The following is a 22,150-nucleotide window of genomic DNA, read 5'->3' as shown; positions in this document are numbered from 1 at the left end:
TTTTCAATTTACTTAAATTTTGTGCTGGCCTCTCTGTTTGCTTTGTAGGTGAATTCAGTGCAAATGTAATGTCAGACGTCGAAGCTATGGCGGCTGCCGCCCTCAGCGGCATGGAAATGGGATCTGGACCCCGATCAGAGGGCTATGGAGATGCCGACGACGACCAACATGAAGTCAAAGAAAGTGGTAAGTTTTCAGAAAAATCATCTGTTAGGATTCTTTAAAATTAATCTCAAAACAAACAGCAACTTCTGAGTGGTCTTGCCATTTTGTAAACAAAACAAATAAATTCAAACGCTTCTTGGTATATTATTCATTCTGGCTTATGTATTCAATGACAAATTGTTGTTTTGATTCCCTTCATTGACTCACAAATTCTTCAGATTAGAGAGTCTAAAAATAGATAAAGATCAGAAGACTGTTGGAAAGATTACCGCCAAACTGTTATTTCGAATTCTACGGGCCACGTTCAACATCCTCGATAGTATAGTGGTTAGTATCCCCGCCTGTCACGCGGGAGACCGGGGTTCAATTCCCCGTCGGGGAGATGTTTACTTTTTTTTTTTATTTTTTAAACATTTTTTTATTTTAAAATATTAGTTTTTTTGCTTTGCCAATTTAAACAATTCTCTCTTAATAATAACGGTATCGGATTCCTTGCATTGCATAGTTTCTTAAATAAATATTGTTCAGAAAACAAAAGAACATTATTGTTGCATCGATTTTATTTTTTATATTCATATTTATTGTTTCTGAAAATTAAATCCGTAAAAACCAAATAAAAATAAGAGATTCATAGAATGATTAAAAATTGAAGTGTTTTTATTTAATTCTTCTATTCTATTTCTATTTCCTTAACAAAATTAAAACTTCTACTTAAGAAAAAGCAAAGATTTACGAAATTGAAGAATAAAATAATGATTAAAAAATAAATTAAATAAAAAATGTATTTAAACATCTCCCCGACGGGGAATTGAACCCCGGTCTCCCGCGTGACAGGCGGGGATACTAACCACTATACTATCGAGGATGTTGAAAGTGGCCCGTCAAACACAAAACATGTTCCACACCCGAGAACCTTAAGGTTCTGTATGGAAAATGAAACCCCTCTTCTGGATAGTTTTTGCCAAGCATGAAGTTTTGTTTCAAAATCCATTTATAGATCCCAAGATAGCTGGAGTCACCCTCTGAAGGTGTTAATGAGGGGAATGTTTAATGCGTTTACAAATTATGTTTGACGCGGTTGAACTCACTACAGAGCAGAGGCAGAGGCGATGGCGGTGGAGTTGCCCTGCCGAGTGAGTATCTGCGTGCCCAGTGGATGAATCCTCTGCCGATGTGTGGGTAGATTTATGCTCAGCTCTGCGTGTAATTATAATTTATCGTTGTTGAAATTCCATAAAACTTTAACACCTCACCTTGGGCCTTGCTGTGAAGTGCAGCAGAAGAACCGAGACGAACCTGAGATAGAATCACAATGAGATGGACTGTGCAGGAAGGGCGAAGACTGGAGAGGGAGCATGATGGTTAATTGCACTTCACTTTTTTTTTGATGAAGAGGCAACGGGACGAGGCAGGTCTCGAGAGTATTAATGCCTCTCGGGCTGACAAGGTGCTGCCGCCTGGTTGATCAGATTCTGAGTTTCTGTATCTATCCGATTTTTAATTCATTGCAAAAGTGTGCAAGAATGGAACGAATTCCGAGCATTTTTCCACATGTTGCTGACAACATAAAATGACTTTGGTTTATTTTTACACACACCCAGCCATCACACACACAGGCACACTCGTTCACAATAAAGTGTCGCCCACGTTGACACAAATTTCTGGTACAATACGAAAATTTCCATGCTACGGATACAGAATCGGGCCGAGAATGATGGTGGCTGCGAGGTGCCTGTTGCCTGGTGCCTGGTCAGTGCTACCAGCTACAAAAAACTGAAGAGAACAATCGGGGACCATTGCATGACTTTGATTTAGGGCCCAGCCACACTCCAAGTGACATCTCGGACCTTTCCCGAGACCTTCGCCTTTTGTCTGATTTCGGATTTCGGTTGATTTCTGGTGATTCCGTTGATTGGGAGCCTGTTGCGCACATCTGTTGGCCATGTTGCTTTTTGATTATTGTGATGCAGTGACCTGCAGAGGCGAGGGCTTCCTCCTCCGCATCTCTCTCCTTTATGTATGTACATATATTCTTGTGTATCTAATGCCCGGTCTAACAATAATCCCAAAGATACAGATACAGATTCGTTACAGATACAGATACATTCGGCCCGCCAGTCTGTCTGGCCCTGTTCCCAGTCAGTGTCGGCCGCCTTTTGTGTTTATTGTACGGATCAAGAAGTATTCCCCCGGCCCCCTCATCGTTTTCACACGAAATACTCGAAAATCCAACATGGATATTCTTCTATTGTATACAACACAAAAAATGTATATTGCCTCTCGTTTATGGCTCGAATCAACCGCCTGCACTCCACATCTTCCCGCTCAGATCAGACTCAGACAGCTCTTCTAACTAAAAAGCAAACGCAAACAAATTAGAAAGCACAGTGCAGTGCTAATGAAAGAGGCAAACCCGGGTCTCGGGTGGGGGCTTTTTAGCACAGGTGCTAATTGGGCAATGCAGCAAATCCTCGCGTCCATCCAATCATTCCTCTATTGCGAGAATTAGCACGGATCGCACAAAAATTTCGCGCTAGAGATACTTTCAGAAATCCGACTCTAATCGAAAGAAGTCCACACAAGTCATGGGCTCTGCCCCAAAAGTATTCACCTTTCGTGTCTTGTTTTAAATAAATTAACATTTTTCTAGTAGATGAGAGGTTGAAGGAAGTGTATGCCGGGGATTTTAAGACTTTATAATCATGCAATGTAATTATTTATTGTGGTTTTTTTTTTTATTATTCGTTGCTTAGAAACCATACCTTTGTTTAAATCTCGGAAGACAGTTGCTTGGAAAGTCCCTAACGAGATTTATACCTCACGTTGATCATGTTCGATGTGCTTTTAATTGTTTCTTGGAATTATATTGCATCACATTTAAATATAAATTGAATTCTAAGGCAAAACTAAACTCGACATTTCTGCGAGTAACAACTCTTTATAGAAAGTCTTATAAATGTTCTCCTCTAGGCCTTTGGACGCATTCAAAATTAAATTAAAATTGTATGCTACTATCCATTAAACTCAATTGATAGTCTCCCCATAGAGAACTTGATTTTCTTGCTCCTCGATGGCCCCCGGCCAACTGCAACCAAGTCCCTTTTCCACATTGGAGTATCTCTCCTCGTCTTGCCCCTTATCTGGAGTGTTGCTCCGATTCTGGTGCAACTCCCAGCGTCTGGCTGTGCGCTGCATGACTCCTACACTTGAGAAATCACACCTCGCAGGCAGGCAGCCGGCATTTAGGGAGCCGGAGATGGAGCTAGAGCTGGAGCTGGGGCATCTTATCCAGAGATCCGACTAGACAAAACCAGAGCAGCAGACACCAAACCAGATCAAAATGAATTATGGCCGCGGGCGAGATAATAAACGAAATATCAGCACTGGGATTGAAGCCAAAATGCAGAGAGAGAAATGATTCGAGATGTTAAAGTTCGGCGGAATAAATTATGCGGGTCTTATCGCCTGGGTCGTAAAAGATAATGTGCAACCTATGTGTCAAATGTGTTTTTAATGTTGCCGCTGCCGTGGCTGATGATCCGCGAGATACTCCAGTACCTGACAAAAGAGACGTGCTAAGCGATATGACAGGTAGAGGGATAGGGATCGGAGTGGTAGATCCGACAAAGCCAAAGCCTAGACCATAATTAGCAGCGACTACCGTGCGGCTAATGAGGCTGGCAGGCAAAGCGAAACCACAGCTTGCTCCAAAATGATAACTATGAGTGCGCGCGGGCATCCCATGGATCATGGATGCGATGGTTGCACGAGTGTATCTCATGGATACGCTCCGCAGAGCAGGAGGCGGCCAACTATTAGTTGGCAATGGTGTTGCTGCTAATCACACGTTGCCGGCTGCAGGCATCGCTAACAAATTCGACCAAAACTGTTATTATTGTTGCATGCCCCATATGCAAAAGGGCCCTGCAATTATGCATCCAATGGAGGGACGCCCCATCGCCGTATCTAGATACATGTCAGTTATAAGAAGAAAGGAAAGCTGGCAGCGGAAGAAGCCGATGTTCTTATGCTCTTTCAGATTCTACGTGAAAGGATATAGTGAAGCTACAGCTCTGACTTTTTGAAGATACTGTATCCTGATCAAAAATATATATTACTTATCGGGGACAACTGGATATCTCAAAATTATAGTACCCTCTGCTAGGGTATAATAAGCGGCAACGAAATACGAGCACGAAAAGCAACAACAACGTTGCTAACCAAAGATCAAGATACACACGCATACCCAGATACAGATACAAATACGTTTAAAAAAAAAACTTGAAATTCAAGTGATCAACATTTTCGTCTCTTATTTGGAATTCTTCTATCAGAAGAGAGTATTCTGTTGAGCGAGTCTTCTAAAATCAAAATAAACTGTAAAGAAGGCTTAACAGCTGTTGCTCTCTTTCTTATTTTGCTGTTAACAGGGAAGTCTCTCTCGTAATCCTCTCTCGCCCTCTGTTAAGTACTAACGATACAAGGCAGAGAACAGCTGTTGGCCTTAACAGGGACCTGCCTCTCCGAGAGAGAGTAATAGCCCACTGTTATTCGGGGTAAAAATCGGAATCACAATTCTTTAACAGATCACTGTTATGAAAATCGCCCGCGAGTCGTGACGTACGCACGGACTCTGTTTTTTCCGCCTCGAAAACGCTACGTTCTCGCGTCTGGCTGGCGCTGGCCAACACAAGAGTGTGTATTTTCAAAGTGTGCTTCAAAGTAAACAAAATACGCTTGGCTAAAAGCTAAAAACGTGTTTAAGAGGCGAAAAAAAAGTGGAAAATGTAAAACAAGCTGCTGCCGCTACAAAAGTTTCTCAAACGAATTGATAAAGTGGATGGATGCATTTAAGTTTGAATTTTGTGTCAGTGTCGTACTATCAGAAGAGTGTCCAAAAATAAAATACACACAGGATATATGTAGAAATGCAATGACCGAGGATTGAGTTTCACCTGATTTGTATTGCCACCTTTCGTATATAATTATAATCAACGTGATCACGCGCTCACACCAGAAAACAAAAAAAAAACAGAAAAAATAATAAAAAACAATAAAAGAAGGCTAAGCGAGAGGAGACCAGAAGACCAGAAGACCTGCGCCAGGATCAAGTTTTTGGCGAAACCCATAATTTCGCCCCTGTTGCTTCTCCTTCACCTCCACATCGTCGTCATCATCATCGTCTTGCTCGTCGGTCTTCCTCTTCTTCATCATCATCGCGGGCTCCACCGTGTCGCCGGCTTGACCGACGCCGCTGCCATAAACAAACCCATACCAACCCATACTCCAATACTCCAATACTCCAATACTCCATACCCGAAACCCAAACGAATCCAGTTCTCCTGCAGCTTTTGTTTTGCTTTTGTTGCCTTGCTGCCTCGCGTTTATTGTTTTGTTGCAAGAACGACGTAGACTCTCTAGACTGTAGACTGTGGAGTGGAGAATCCGGGGACTTGGGAGAACTGAAGAAAGCGAAGAAAAAAAGAGCTGAACGATCGGCCACAACAGCAACCTACTAAGTTGCATTGCAGCCACAGCCGCAGCCCCAGCCCAGCCGCCGTATAAAAATCATCAAGAAGTGTTGTTGCTGTTGCTGTTGTAGCCATCAGACATGGCGCCGAAATCCAGAAAGAAGAAGGCTCATGGTAAATATTAATGTAACATTTCTTTTTCTTGATTTTGTTTCTTGATTTTTTGTTTGTGGAGAGCTGCCTTGAATGGGAAAAGTAACAATTGTTCTACGAATGGCACAAGTCCAGGGTGAGGTCTTGCAGAATTGCTAGATGACGTTGTCAGTAGTCGCCACAAACCATATCATACCTATAAAAAGTACATCAAAACACTATAACTTATCACTTCCATAGATAGAAATTATCTAGTTTGTGTGTCAGAGATAACACGCTGTTTTTTGATGGAAAAAAATAATAATAATTTGATAAGGAAGTGTATCAGAAAATGTATCAAGTCACTGTCACTCCTTCGAAAGAGGCATGAATGGCAGGAAGATCTCGGTCTAAGACCTCTTAAAAGTTAATAAAAATAAGCTATCTTTTATTATTAACTCTCCCCATAAACTGGGCATCTAAAATTCGATTCATTTCCTTTATGGTCATAGTGTAGTTTGCGATTCTTTGGGAGATTTTCCTCAAAAGCTTTCACTGCCAGGCTCTGTGGCTCTTCGGAGCCTTCCTCGCTTATCGGAATGCTCATCGGCGGACATGGCCAGCCGGTGGTAGTGATGGTGGTGGTGGTGCCATTATCATCATGGCCTGATCATGGTCTCATAAGTATGCAGCGCTCATATTACATATCTCTGGGCATATCCTGTTGGATTGTTGTTGGCAGTCCTCCTTGGCTGCCAGTCCCCTCCTCTGACGACCAACGATTTCAATTGAAATTCGTTTGCTTGCGTTTTCTGTTTCTAATTGCGTTTTGTTGTTCGAATCAGTTTGGTTCTCTATGCCAAGTCCTCCTGCTCCTGCTCCTGACCATCCCAAGGAGATCCCATCAGCTTAAAATATGCGACGTCTCTGCCGCTGTCGTCTGATCCCTCTCGGTCTCACTCCTCCAGCCTTGTAGAGTTTCTGGAGTTGTGCATGTTTTTCTTAATTTTTTATGACCCTGAGCAGGTAGAACCGAACCGAGCCAGAAATCGAACCAAACAACCACAATCCGGCAATGGGCACCCCTTGCTGGAGGAACAAAAAAAAAGAAAAAGAGTGGATACCCGAAAAAAAAAGAAAAACAGAAAAACATTGGCAGAGAAAAAAGATCAGCTGTCAGTTTTATGGGAATGGGTGCCCCTTTCTCCTGGGGTTTCTGGGGTGTTGCAGTCGTGTATTTTATGCCTTTCCTGGGTGTGTGTAGTGTGTATTCTGTTGTGTTGTCATTTTGTTTCATTTGCTTAGACTATTTTGATATGCATCTGAGCATTTGATTTTTTACGACAGCGCGTGGGGATATTATTTAGGAATTGGTATAATCCCTCTCCATCCTCTGCAGAGCTCTTGCCTACTCTTGTTGATCTTTTAATAGCTCCTGAGGCCCAAATACTGCCTGAAAGTACTGTCTTTGGCTTCAAACAATTTAAAATAATGGCAAATATTGTTAAAAATCAAGAAATCCAACCTCATTAAGAGCAATTGAAGGCAATCAAGTCGAGCAGTTGTTTCAAATAAACATTTTTATTTTCAATAATTGCACAAGTATGCGTTCTGCAACTTAAATATATATTCATGTATATATTTATTTAATAAAAAATATAATTAATATTTCGCTGAACACGTGCACCTACTGTGCTGTGCTTTGTTTCTAGTCTTGTTTTTCGGGCATCCGTCCAGGTGCAGATCTGATTTTGTTTGTGCAGTCTGCAGTCCGAGTCTCTTAATAATAAATTCGCCACGGGTGGCGATCCCCTTCCTCCTGGCTGGGCCTCTTAGTCAGCCAGGCGGTTGCGCCCATGACAAATCGCAACAAATGCCAAACAGCAGAGACAAGAAGATAAAGAGCCTCGAAGGCGCAACAAATGCGAAAAACACCTTTTGATGTGGGCATTGTTGTTCGAAAAGACAAAGACATGCCACACCCACACTTGGTGCCAAAAAACAGACCATTGGACAGTGGAGTTTTCCTCCGAAAATCTCCGAAAGTTTCACTTCCAACAACTCTCTGCACCCTCTGCACTGCAAGAAAATCTTGCTGCCAGAGGTGATCCACTTTCAGGTTGAAAACTATTCTTCCGACTGGAGTGTAGCCTGGATGGAATCACCTAGCCTAGCCCACTGATAGTGACTGTCGTTGATAAGAACCCAGCAAGCTATGTGCCAGTGTGGAGGGCACTAAATACTAATTCCCAGGTATTTGACCGACCGACAGTTCGACAGGCCGGGTTTCGGCGGTTTCCTCTCGCCAAGTCCCCCGTCGCCTAATCTTATCAGGCTTGTCGTCTGCCGCCCGTTGGCGTAAACAAACAAAAATAGTTATAATAATAATAATAATAATGGGCGCTCGGCAAAGCGACACAAAATCAAAAATAAATACTACACACGACCTCATGAGAGGAGATGCCTGCCAGCCCACGTTTGATTTTATGAGCAACGTGTGCTTGCATTTTGATGACTTACATTTACATTATATTATTTGATTTTATTTATTTTTTCTGCTTTTCATAGAAAGCAAAACATAAGCGAACCAAACACCAAACATCGCCCGTACTAGTGTAGAACATACACACTTCTCAAGTGCTTTCTGCTGACCACTGTTGGTCAGCCGTTGGCACTTTTCTCGGCGAAATTGCATTTATTTTTAATTTTAAGCTAAATGCCAACCTGTCGATTTTACGCCGCCAGTCCCCCAGAGCACGCAAAAGGGGTCATTGATTTGTCGATGGGCTGACCACCACCAATCCACCGATCTGACCGGTCAGCATAAACCCTGACTAGACTAGACGCTCCACAAGTCTGGCTCCGGCTCCGGCGACGGCCAAGATCTCCCAGCTACGTGGATATAAATCAGAATCGCTTTGACATTGGCTTAAAATATGCCTCATTCTTTGCAGTAATAAAGAATTACACTAATTACCTCTATATTGAAATGCTACTCATTAGCGGGTCTTATCAGATGAGAGATTAACGAACCATTCTCGGAACTGCAATGGCAGGGAATTACGACAAAAAACCAGATTCGATTTGTGTTATACTGTACCTCGCGGGAATTACTCTAGAAGCGGGATTGAAATTTCATATTTCAGATCGTTCCGAGAACATTATATTACATAACAGAAAATAAGATGATTGTATCTAGAGGTAGAAGAAACTCTACCTGCTTAGATAAACTTAATTGGTTGCACTTGAATACTTTGTATAGATGGATTAGATTTCAAAACATTAAGCTCACTATTTATATTATTTTTAAATTTACAACTCAATAGAAACATTGTAGTGTGGAGCTGTCACTTGACGATCAACAGCAGATTATTCCATTAATTCTTAATCAAACATCAACTCATCCATCGCTCGCCTTGAATCGGAAGATGTTTGTTTAGTTTCGAGTTTTGTTTCCCTTCCCAGTAGATGCTACTGCTGCAGTGTAGAGTGCAGAGTCCGCATATCCTGTTTGCCGTGTGGAGCTCAGATCTCAGATCCAGATCCGATGCGATCTGTCGCCAGCGTGTGGAGCACACATGTGCGACTGAAGCGCGTGAAAATGACGACCGAGGCGCGGCGAATCGGTCCGTTCCGTCCGCTTATCCCTCGGATTGCTGCATCAAGAAGCGAAGCATCCAGGAATGGGAATGGGAATGGGAATGGATGCGGATATGCTGAATGCCGAGTAGGCGGCAGCTGCTGCTGTTTGTCAAAACATTGGCATGGAATTTGCTGTGAGGCGAGGCGCGGCAAGTGAAATGAAATGTATCTGCCAGATACATATGCAGTATCTTATGCAAATGCAGCTTCCTGCCTCCTCCGAAACTCCATTAGCGAACAATAACCACAGCCCTGGCAGCATCCACGAATTCCGCTTAATTTCGTTGACGATTAATCAAAATCAAATAACTGCAAGTAACTCCTCCCAGCCGGCCTCCCCAGCTCCTTGGCTAACTGCTGCTGGCACTGGCCGGGGTCGTTGATGGATTTCGTGATAAATGAAGTGAAATTTGAGTGGATTTTATCTCAACTCCGTTGGCTGGCTGGCTGTTCTTAGCTTCGCATTCATTATTTTCTCTGCTGCCTCTTACAAATGCGTTAAATGCTTGAAACGATTATCTCCTCGGACAGCCGGAATACCTCTTTGCAGGGGGGTTACTATAGCTGAGTTTGAAGTTCTTGGTTCTTCAGGAAAGTATTGGCATGTTTCAAGCCATGTATTTAGAGCCTGCTGTTTTAGTAAGGAAGCTTTACGACTAGAACTGCTTAGGCCTTGGATTCTTGTATCTAAACCGTCTCTATTATCACTACTGGATGTAAGAGAGAGTCTCTTCCCTGAAACCTAGTCTGAAATTAGCATTTCCCCGTCAAATCCGAAGCCTCTTTAGATCTGCTAATTGCCAGAACCGAGTTCTAATAGTCTCTGATGGTCGAAAAATCCTAACCTTTATAGGAAGCTCTCCCCATACGCCCTGCTTTTTGTCTCTGGTAAGTAAATGTGTCGCTCAGACTGCTCGGCGGCATGTTTATTAGACTGCAAACACCACAACTACAACCAACCAGCGAACAACTACCACCGGAATAATGGCTACCAAACGCTGTTAGCCAGAGCCACAATGAGTATCGCCAATCGGTAGTCAATGACAACGCACATTGGCACGTATTTCGCATTTGGCCTGGTTCGGCCGTATTGTGCATATCATATAAAATAATATACGAGCTATATAGCCGTGTTTTTCTCTCTGACATTTGCATATTTTCGGTGTCTGGCAGTCTGCTTGCCGCGGTTTCTACAATATATATGCTTTCCTGTCTATTATAAGCCCGCACACGTCATGCTGTCGCCGGGGCAGCCATTTAAGGCATCGGCTGGCGATCGCCAGCATTTGATTCATCATCAGGTGACCAAAAAAAAAAAATAGAAGCCTAACAGCCCAGTCTAGAAGTCTAGAGGGCAGAAGGAGCCTGGCAACATGTTGCTACTGCACTGTGGTTGCAGCAACTTGTTGCTAACACGTTGGTGGGTTGAATTTATTTTTTTTCGTTCGTTTCTTGGCTTTTTGTGGCGTTACTTACGTTTCTGTATGCAGAGCGAGTCGTGGCCATAAATCGAATTGACATTTTGACGCGACTTGCATTGGTGGCTGTTGGCTGGCCCACCCACATGGCCATAAATCCTGTCCAGCTAGGTGATTCACCAGCAACAGACAGAGGTGCTTGCTGGATGGACATCTGAGGCTGTTTCCTTAGGAATCACATGAGCAGGAGTCGTCTCTGCGAGATGCTAACAAATCGCAGACGCCAAATGCGCAGACAGCTTGACTTTATTTTTGTGCCGAATATATATAGTATATAGACAATGTCTGCGATATATGCGATGTATGCGTGCGAGTTTATTTCTAGCAAAATAGCATTTGGTATTTTGTCTGGCAGGCGCATAAATTTCGGATTAGAAACAAAAAGAAAGAAACAAGCACGACAGCGACTGCGACGACGACGACTAATTAGCCGCTCTGTTGTTTTTATTTTAATTTTGACCCACCAGCCATGGCAACTAATTCCCAATTCCCAATACCAACTCTCGGATACAGTTCGCTACTGTGGACCGAATAATCTCTGATCTGCGTCCGAGTCTCAGGTGAAGTGACTTTTCGATGACGCCTTCGCGTCCCCTGCCTTCCCCTGATTAGCATTCCGATTCCGATTCCGAATTCAATTTCAATTTCGATTTCGGCAATCTGCGATCAGCAATCAGTGATCTGCCAACGATGATGGCCAATCATCGCCCCAATATCAATACCAATGTCGTTGATCCCTCCGGTTCTGTTTGCTCATTTCGATTTCTTGATAAAATCGCCATAAAAACTGTATCAGCTGCTGCCGTTGAATTATGCAAATTGCGAATTTTACTCGCAATTCATAAACAAGTCACTGTTTAAAATGATTTCTTTTATTTCTTATACTTTTTATTATTTTTTTGCTAAATGGGAATTGCAATGCCGGCCATAAAAGTCACTGGACGATAAGATTTTTATGCGAACAGATGGTCTTAATTGTGATTTTAATGCCAATACCCTGATTGCTTTCAATTACTAATTGGTTTTTCCATTTTTTTTCATTTCAGGTAAGTTCAAAGTCTACTCTACGATGGATCATCGAGAAGCGTTGAGATTAAGAAGCTTTGTTGGTAAAAAATAGTATTTTAAAATAATTTAATTGAACAGATTCTCCACCTTCGGAATAGTTTTCAGGGTGGTCCCCCAGAGGCTGCCGCTTGGCCAGCCAGCAGCTGCTACAATTTTTCATATTTTAGTGTGGAAATGCAATTTTTTTGCCAGCAGAAAATAATTTGCTCTTGCAATTAAAAATCATTAAGCCAAATCAGCGCGGTATGCCCGACGGGCTCTCTAATTAAAGCCGATTGTGTTGATTCGAAAGCCAAAGGCAGTGCAAAGTATAGGAAAATTATGCACAAGCGAGTGTGTATGCCATGAATGCTGCAATTGTTTTTAATTGCCAGAAAAGCAAGTGGTCAGGAGAGATCAGGGGACTGTGTCAGGCATAAATCTGACCGACCATCTGCTAATAGAAATCCCATCTAGGGATTGGGGGATTTGTTTTAGATTTCTATTAGCATTTCATTCATGATTTCCACAAACACCGAATGGATACAGGCATTAATTATGGCCATTTATAAGGAAAAATCGTTTTAAAAGTTGTCATGCCCAAGCGTGGAGTGTTGGTCCCAAGCTAGGCTTGGCAACCAACACACACACACACTTGGCCAACAGAAGAAACAGAAACAACCACATCCGAAAACCCGTTTACCTTCGCCATCATTCTTATTTGTTCGGAAAACAAACGATTTTGTTTTTTTTTTCGACTTCAGCTTGGGGTTAAAGACTTTTCGCTCTTTTTTCGACAGCCTCTCCCTTGCTAGGCAATGATTAATAATTCTATTCCAAGTTCCCAGATTCCCACCAGGAATGGCAATAAATAGTTGCCAATGTTATGTACTCCCCACGATTTCCGCGGAAAGAGATTTGAATAATAGTTATTAGATTTCTGGGAATTCGAGAGCTCCAAGACTGAATCACATTCTATCTGACTGGCTGACTAATCTGGCTTAAATAAACATGCTTTGGTAGTATCTTAATTAGATAGTTTCTTCACAAATTTCACATTCAATTAAGCCTAATTAAAAATGCCCATTTATACTTTTCATTCATCACGACAGCCAGCCCCCAATGAAATGCAAAATTTTAATCCAAAATCCAAGCCTTATCTACAAAACAGCATTTTGCGGATTATTGTATGCTAATGTCTATAAGAAATCATGTGGGTATTGGTAATTTATAATTCATTGTTCATTGGAGGGCGTATGCAAAGCAAAATGGGAAGAAAACAATTAATTGCTATTGATTTACGGGGCGTATGCTTGATTTATTTAGCAATCGCTTGACCAAAAGGCATGGAGGGGGCATTCATTTCCCTTCTTTTCTATATATTTATTTGTGGATATTTTATTTATTGCCCACATGCGCCACAATACCACAATGGCAGAGTCAGAGCCAATAGATGATGACTTCATTGCTAATGTTCCAACATCATTGACAGTAATCACAGTAGCTATTGAAGGAAGTTGGCCCGCTCAGCCCGCAGGCTTTTCCATTCATAGTGCTACTGTTGGTAAAGCTTAATAGCTGGCCATAATTGTGATGGCCAGCAGATTGTTGTAATTACTGTCAGTGAAGCTGCTAGTTAGGCTGCCAGCTAAACCGATCGATCTGGTTGGCTTACAGCTTACAGCTAAAACTCTAAACTGATTTCTGTTGTAAGTGGTATTATTTTTCTCAGCCCAGATAGCTCTTTCTTCTGTAGAAGCCCGGCTAATTTATGCAGCCCCTATGCTTTGAATATCAAGCAGCTTCCTCCGCCCGATCAGCACATGTCCAGCAAACAGGTATGAATGGCAGAAACACATAAGCCGTTGCTGTATACTTTGAACCCGGATGTCTCTGTGTTTGTGGGCCACTACCTCTATCGCCGTTCTAATGCCAATTTCTAAAGCTTCGATTTATGCAGATTATGCAAAGGGCGAACGGTCTGAGCTGCGGAGTGGAGTGGAGTGTAGGTGGCTGGAGTCGGAGACGCAGCATCCGGCTGCCCACGCACAAAACTGCGAAGAAACTAGGCATTCATTTTGTTTAGCATTTTGTTGTGTCAACTGTTCCATTTACTCGGCTCTCTCTCCCTTTCGGCTTGGATGAATGCTGGAATGGAGTGGATGGTCGGCCCCTCCGACAAAGCCCACGCAACGGTTTGGCGCGTTTTTTATCGCGCAGAAGTCGCACTCGCTGCCGTTGCCACTGCCGCTGCCTGGGCGTTTGTGATTTAATTAAAAATATGCGACACTTAATTAAAACGCATGCGTCGACGAGCGACATAGACACTTGCAAATATTTAGAGAGCAGTATAGCGCAGACTGCAGCGCATTTTATTAAGAATTTTGACAGCCTTTTGATTAAGAGCCCAGCCGCCTGAGGCTAAGACAGAGGCAGGTTCACTCGCGGCAACCGACGCCCACGATCGCCAGCAGGTTATGGGAAATAACTGGCTGGCACTAGTGTCGGCACTGGTATTGGCTGATTTATCAGAAGGCGAAAAAAAATCGGAGGCAGCCGGCCATTCATGCATCTCACAGATTACAGCTGGCCTGGCCCGGGCTGGCCTAGCCTGGCCTGGCTGGGCTAACAGCAAAAACGTGTTTCTATTGGCTATGACACGTTTTGAAAGTCAATTAAACGCTTGTAGAATGCATTTAAGCGAAGCTAACGCATTGGGAGTTTAGCACACAATATCCCCAATCCCGAATAACAATGGCCAAGTATGCGAGTGCCACCTGTACCCAGCTAACAAGCTACTCAGCCGCCCAACCTACCTACCGCTGACCAGCAGAACCAGTTCCCAAGTGTTAATTACACAGAAATGCTTATCAAAGGAAGGGGAATGTCGTCTAATCTAATGCCAATTCACTCGCTGAAAAGGAAAGTTTCGTCTGCTATAATGCCATGATGGTATAATGGTATAAACCGGCGGAAAAAACAAATTTAAATGCGCAAATGCCTTGATAAAATTTGGCAAGCTCACAAACAATTGCGGCAACTAAAATTAAATCGCCCCAAAAGAATTATAGCCAAGTAAACGACGGAGGCGATTCGGTGGCGAGACGAGGTAGTAGTACGCAAACAAACATCAGTTGGATTGGATGGATAAAAAGCCAACGTCAGCAAGTCACAAGAATTCGGGGGGACTTGACTCGACTGAGCTAAATAAATCTGCCAATAAAAATAAATCCTAGGAGGGATCTGATCCATGGATCAGATAAGAGAAAAATCAAATGCCAGCGGACCAATTCATTAGGACAGACCCGGACGGAGATTGTGGAAACTGCCGCCCGCCCACTTTTCTCGAAATTTGTTGTGTTTTTCGTAATAATAAATACCGGGGAATACAACACGGGGCCTACGGCCTACGTACAACAATAAAACTTAACATTATTATATAAAAATAAAAATAAAAATAAAAACAAAAACAAGCTATGAAAATGAAAACAGACGCCCACAGTTCGAAGGCAGTGGAAAACGTGCAGAAAAGCACAAATGCCACAAGTGGAAAGTATCTCAATCTTTTAGGCAGACCTGCAGATGCTCTTCATACTATGATATTAAGAAAGAATAGTTTTTAACAAATATCTAAAGAATGACAAATAGTTTTAGTGACAATTCTTGTTTGACTGCATTCTTAGTTCATTATATAATTGATTTGTTTTTGGTTTAGGAGAAGACTTAATATTTAGCTTTCTAATCTAGTGGGTTCATAAAGTCCACAGACCTTTAGACAAACCACCAGAGCGGGTTGGTGTCTGGACTAACACTCTCCCCAGACGTCATGGAATTCAAATCTGTTGATGTTGCAGCCACCGCTGGGTTTGTTTGGATTAATTTTGGGGGCTGATTCCATTCCATTGATGAGCTCACAGCCCCAGCACCGCCGTCAGGTGTTTGTTGCGGCAGTAGTAGATAGATTTGTGTATTTTTCGCGATCACATGACTGCGTAAGAAGTTTCCGTACTTGTGGGTACAGTTTAGCAGCTGCCAGAAGGAATATATATACTATATATTATATTCTCACCACTGACAAGTTCTACTGTGAAGGCATTTGGCGAATGTGGGCGATCAGCGGATGTGGCAGCAAACCAACAAGTTGGGAAAGGGATGGCAGCTCAAGCTGCTGACTGCTGCCTGCTGCCTGCCGCCTGCCGCCTTGTGGGAGGAGCAAGCCCATCGAGTATGCAACGCAGATATATTTTTAGCCCCCGACCAGCCATTTGATGCGATGTTTGCGGCACGATCTCGACAGGGAGGCGGCAGGCGACCGGCGACCCACGCCCACAGCTCACGGCTCTCGGTGAGATCGCAGATCCGATCATCGTGGTGGTGATGATAAAAGCTTGGGTGGTGGGGCTAGTGGGGGAACCTATAGCTATAGCAATGGAAACTATGGAAACTGGGGAAACTGCACCCATGAGAGAGCGTTGGCAGCGGAAATCGTTAGCTGAATCATGCCATAAAACATTCCCCACATGCTCTGCTCAGCACAGCACAGCCCAGCACCCAGTACAGTGCGTTGCAAAGCCATAAAGCGATTGCAATTGTTACACCGATGATCTCGGCGGTGTGCGAATGCATCTGCTGCCCACTGTCAGCTAGAGTCTAGAAAGGCTAATTAAAATTACAGTCCATATAGAGTAATTGCGGGTCAATGCTGTTCTCTAATTCGTGAGTCTAACAGCCATGCCGATCCTGAAAAGGAACTCAAATGGTTCTCCATAACAAGAAACTGGAGGACATCAAGACTTGTTGGAGAACCAACTCTGAAAATAATGTCAATTATGATTGGAATTGATTTTCGTTCGAGAATCATTTATGATTGGAAATATTATTTTATGATGGGGCCTCTTTTTGAATGTTTGTATGCCGGGCATGTAGGGCGCTGGCAGTCGCCATCCTTTGACTTCCTTTTCGTGTTTGAAGAGCTTCACATAAAAATTGTTGTTTATTGCGGCAAGCAGCTAACAGGCCCAACCTGGAGAGGTTGCCCTGGTCTTGGCCTGCCTGCCTGGCAGCCAGTTTTGGCTGCTCACTGAGTGGCAAGGCAAGCGCGTGCACTTGGCGCCAACTTGGAGCCGCCACAGCGCCTTGCCCCTCCAGCTAACTGAAAGCGCAAAGAGGCAACAACGTCGTCTTCATCCGGAGGCGAGGAGTGGAGTGCCCCTCGACTGCCCTGCCCTGCCCCTCTATCCCGGCGGATGCCACTTCAGCGTCCGCGGTTCGTTTCATAATTCGGTTTCCTTTGCTTAACTTTTTGTGGAGTTTTTGGTTGGCTTGCGTTTGGCCTTCTGTAAAAAATTCATAATTTGTCTGCACCGCAACAGGCTACCGTGATACGTGGCCATCGTTCTGCCAGATTCCTCCACTCCTCCATGCAGAGAGAGAAATCATGTCTTCTTAGCCTTTTAGTTTGCATTATTTTCTTCGAGTGTACCTGCGACTAGTGGCGGAGCAACAGGTATTTGCGAATATGTACAAAACTTGGCACTGAGATGCCAGAAGCATTGCTTTCAATGAACACTGAACAATTGAAAATATCTCTGGCCGCTGTCGCAGTTGCAGCAGTCATCACGTTTTGCATGGCACCAGATACAGATACACTTGGCGCGATAAAAACAGCGAGGGAAACGCGTGGCGACAGCACCGCACCGCACCGCACCGCACCGCAGCACAGCAGCTGTCGCTGGCCATTAAATTGTAATTAAATTATTATCTCGCCGTGGCTAGGGGCGTGGCCAGATGCAGGCAACATCCGCCAATTTGTTGGTTTGTTTGGCTTCGGTTTAGCCAAATGGTGGTATCTGTATCTGCGACTAAAAGCAGCAATAGCTACTGCAACTGGCACTGCAACTGCAATCTGTGAGCGGCGTGCAGTTTGTGGTTTGTGGAATGTGTCACTTGTGTTTATTTGTGTTTATTGTTTCTTTGATCAACCTTGACAACACGCGACCCATTGCTCCCAAAAACAGTGAGCTAGGAATTCAAAAGTCTTGCCATTAATGGCTCTTAACGGCGATCTAGTTTCGTGTGAATGTTGGCGATTTGACGGATTGCTGAAGGGATCTCGTAGCGAGATCGTTTTGGAGTAAACAAGGGAATCTGAGAGCTTTGTTTTCTTATAATATTCTTTTGCCACGGCCAGCCAATAAACAACAATGGGAATCGGAAAGCAATCCCACCGACTCAGCTGAAAGAGCCAAAGTATCTACATCTGGAGCTTCCAGCTAGCCAACATTGTGCTGGCAGTCACAGATACAGATACAGGCTCTGCCAGAAAATTCATGACACACATCCGTTTTGGCGAATCACATTAAATCAGTCGGGAAGTGGAGAACAAATGAATGAACGAACACTTTACGACTTATAAATGGTCGACTGCGTTATAAAAACGTCTAAAAATATGTTAAATACTTCGCACCGTAGCCGTAGCCTGTCTCCGGGGTAAACAAATCACCTTTTGTGCCAGCCACGAACCATAAAGAATACGGCGCATTATTCGTTGTGGCATTAAAAGTGCTTTTATGAATGAACAGTGACTGCAACAGCCCCAGCAACTGCAGCCAGCGAGTGCAATTAAATGCGAAATCGTATTGAGCAGGTCGGGGGCGATCCAGCGATCCAACCATCCAGCGATCCATGGGAACTACTACTACTACTCCCCTGCATCCACCCACGCACTAAACTGGCATGGCCAGTAACTCATGCATCTAACGGGGAAAACGCACTTTTAATGCCCCAACGGCTGAGATGGCTGGAATGGCTGGGATGGCTGTGTCGCAGGCGGTAAACGGTCATAAAACTTGCGCCCAATGGCTAGACGCCCACCATAACGGTTGAGCTGTTCATGTAGCTCCTACTACTCCTCCTCCCTCACCAGTAGCTCCACTAAAGTGACCAGCAGAGAAAAAAAAAGGCTAACAAGCTACTCAGCTACCCAACTACCCAAAAACTCGGCTACCGAGCTGCACTTGCCACTTGCAACAAGCTCGTAATTAGTTGCAGATTTGCCAGCGACCTGAATCAATTGCCCGAGTTACCGTTACGAGTTAGCTTACCTTGCCTACCCGCGTATAGCGATTCCGCTCCTGTTCTTTAGGGTTTCATGCTTAGACGCGTTTTCATGGCGGAGTGGGCATACGAGCGGTTTGCTGGCGTTTATAATCGCCATGTCGGGGAAACAGTTAGCGTTTCTGCCGGTAGTGCATTTCGAGGATTATTATTAAGGTTGGACGTGCTTAGGCACTTTAATAGCTGTTCGATTGATTGACTTGGGGGATTACCTGGAGGATATTCTAAAAATAAAATGCATTCATTAGTGGGTTTGATTTACAAGCGGCTTTAGGCATCAGCTTAAAGTGAAGACTTAAGAGATGGGGCTTAAGAGAATTGAATTGGCAGGCTTAGTACTCTTACTAGCTTAACTGGACTTAGTCTGAGGCAATAAGAGACAATTAATACTAATTAAATCTATTTTACTCTCCTTCTAGCCCGCTCCCTGACCTGCTACTGCGATGGCAGTTGTCCCGGCAACGTCAGCAATGGCACCTGCGAAACAAGACCCGGCGGCAGTTGCTTCAGCGCTGTCCAAAGCTTCTACGATGAAACCACCAACACATATGAGGAGGAGCGCACATACGGCTGCATGCCCCCCGAAGACAACGGCGGGCTTCTAATGGTGAGTCTCCCGTTGAAATTCTGAAAAGGATCTTGGCTAAAGGGAACTATTTACTTTACAGTGCAAAGTGTCCGCCGTACCCCACCTGCATGGCAAGAACATAGTCTGCTGCGACAAGGAGGACATGTGCAACCGCGACCTGCATCCCGTTTACACACCGAGGATGACCACGCCGCCTCCAGAGCTGCCGGTGAGCAGCGAATCCGTCCATACACTCGTCCTCTGCGGTTCCATCGTCGTGTGCCTGTCGGTGCTGACGCTAATCATGGCCAGCCTGTGCATCACCTACAAGCGGCGCGAGAAACGCAAGCAACCACGTCTCATCTCCTCCATGTGCAACTCCCAGCTGTCGCCGCTCTCCCAGCTCGTCGAACAGAGTTCCGGATCCGGATCAGGACTGCCGCTGCTGGTTCAGCGAACCATTGCCAAGCAGATCCAGATGGTGCGACTGGTGGGCAAGGGACGTTACGGCGAGGTGTGGCTGGCAAAGTGGCGGGACGAGCGAGTGGCCGTCAAGACCTTCTTTACCACCGAGGAGGCCTCCTGGTTCCGCGAGACCGAGATCTACCAGACCGTCCTGATGCGTCACGATAACATCCTGGGCTTCATCGCCGCCGACATCAAGGGGAATGGCAGCTGGACGCAGATGTTGCTGATAACCGATTACCATGAGCTGGGAAGCCTGCACGATTACCTCTCCACATCGGTGATCACTCCCCAGAAGTTGCAGCTGCTAGCCTACTCCTTGGCCTCGGGCTTGGCCCATCTGCACGAGGAGATCTTTGGAACTCCGGGAAAACCGGCGATTGCCCATCGGGACATCAAGAGCAAGAATATATTGGTAAAGCGCAACGGCCAGTGCGCCATTGCCGATTTTGGGCTGGCGGTGAAGTACAACTCGGAACTGGATGTCATCCACATTGCACAGAATCCCCGTGTCGGAACACGCCGCTACATGGCGCCAGAGGTCCTCAGCCAGCACCTGGACCCGAAACAGTTCGAGGAGTTCAAACGGGCGGACATGTACTCTGTGGGTCTGGTGCTGTGGGAGATGGCCCGCCGGTGCTACACACCCATCTCGGGCACCAAGACGACCACCTGCGAAGACTACGCCTTGCCGTACCACGATGTGGTACCGTCGGATCCCTCGTTCGAGGACATGCACGCTGTGGTGTGTGTAAAGGGCTTCCGGCCGCCGATACCGTCGCGCTGGCAGGAGGACGACGTCCTGGCCACCGTCTCCAAGATCATGATGGAGTGTTGGCACCCGAATCCCACCGTCCGACTGACGGCCCTGCGCGTGAAGAAGACGCTGGGGCGACTGGAAACGGACTGCCTGATCGACATGCCCATTAAGATCATCTAAGCACACTATCTGTATCTGTAGCTATAGTCCCGTTCTAGGTATGACCTATGTTGCATTTAGTTTTCTGTTTAATTTCTGTTGTCGCTTCACCCTTTGTGAGGCCGAAGCCTCCTAGTTTTGGTTCGTAATCATAAGTTCATTAGTTGCCTGTACTTGAGCGGAGCGGAGCAGAGCAGAGGATCCCGAAGAGGTGCCTATTTTACGATTACTTTAATCGCCGCACTGATTGTAAGCTAGATGTTAGAGTTACGGCTAGCGCGTAAGATTAGTTAGGGCTAGACACTAAGGCCTCGTTGCAAAAATCTTTGGTTAGAAAAATGCTTTAACTATTTGAGAAATACGTGAAGGAGAACTTGCGTGTGTATTTTGAATGTACATAAGTTTGCGAACTGAAACCAATCGGAATCGAAATTTACTTATTGTAGGTGTATACTATACATTTTTTGTGCCAGCTTTTGAACGCTTCAACCGTACGAGTTAAGCCCACTTCCTAAGCCCCTTTTTTTCCGAACCCTCCGAGGCCTTAGCCTCCCCACAAGGCACATCCTATACGTATTAGGTTGTGCCGTGCCTTTGTATGTAGTGATTAACTGAATACTTTGCAGACTTGTGCAAGTGAATGCTGCCTTTTGTAAAATCCACGGAATTAGTTGCCTTAAGACAGAGTGTAAAGACAGGAGCCCACTGACAGACGGTGATCCATCAAAGGAGACCAAGCCTTAACCCTTCCTTCTCCCCCATGCCTAGGCAATATATAAAGATATGTACCCAGAGAGAGATGTAGAGCGATGCTATCGTCTCGAGAAGTGCGCCTGTGTCGGTTCTTTTGTTTTGTGTAAATAGCATAGATGTTTAAAGGCCGCTAACTATACAGATATATAGTATATATATTATATATTATCGTTATAAGCGATTCTGTAAATACTATATATGTATCTTTATCCTTATCCGTAACCATTTAACTTATCTCTTATCGTTCTTATCAAGTAACCTTGTTTAAGCTAGACGTAGACAGTAAACGCTACCCTGTAAGAACATCGAGTAAACTATATACACTAAATGGATATTTAAGTCGATCTTTCAGTTTTTTTTGTTTCATTATTACTGCGCGCAGACCACAAGAACT

At 44.4% G+C, this 22,150-nt stretch overlaps 1 protein-coding gene, 1 long non-coding RNA gene and 2 other non-coding genes across 7 annotated transcripts in view; 2 read left to right on the top strand and 2 right to left on the bottom strand.

Moving 5' to 3' along the window:
- LOC6498327 (bone morphogenetic protein receptor type-1B) overlaps positions 1-22,107 on the top strand; it is a 48,782-nt gene extending 26,675 nt beyond the window's left edge. Inside the window, exons 2-5 of one of the 4 annotated variants that reach the window (XM_044716516.1) lie at positions 49-186; positions 11,935-11,997; positions 19,471-19,658; positions 19,720-22,107. In XM_044716516.1, the coding sequence (XP_044572451.1) occupies positions 49-186; positions 11,935-11,997; positions 19,471-19,658; positions 19,720-21,024 (1,694 nt within the window). In that variant the 3' untranslated portion in view covers positions 21,025-22,107. Of the gene's footprint in view, positions 1-48; positions 187-4,719; positions 5,811-11,934; positions 11,998-19,470; positions 19,659-19,719 lie in introns of those variants that run through there. The other 3 variants (XM_044716517.1, XM_001962516.4, XM_014906588.3) reach the window with 3 other exon arrangements.
- Trnad-guc lies at positions 476-547 on the top strand. The gene has a single exon. It is a non-coding gene; the product is annotated as a tRNA-Asp (tRNA).
- Trnad-guc lies at positions 959-1,030 on the bottom strand. The gene has a single exon. It is a non-coding gene; the product is annotated as a tRNA-Asp (tRNA).
- LOC123257435 lies at positions 959-2,306 on the bottom strand. Its single transcript, XR_006507505.1, has 2 exons — positions 1,419-2,306; positions 959-1,362 (listed from the first exon to the last, which is right to left on the bottom strand). It is a non-coding gene; the product is annotated as an uncharacterized LOC123257435 (long non-coding RNA).
- Positions 22,108-22,150: the final 43 nt, after the last annotated feature.

Source organism: Drosophila ananassae, chromosome 3R (genome assembly GCF_017639315.1).
Source record: "Drosophila ananassae strain 14024-0371.13 chromosome 3R, ASM1763931v2, whole genome shotgun sequence".
In the NCBI taxonomy this organism is placed as follows: Eukaryota; Metazoa; Arthropoda; class Insecta; order Diptera; family Drosophilidae; genus Drosophila; species Drosophila ananassae.
This window is presented reverse-complemented; position numbering and strand designations above follow the sequence as displayed.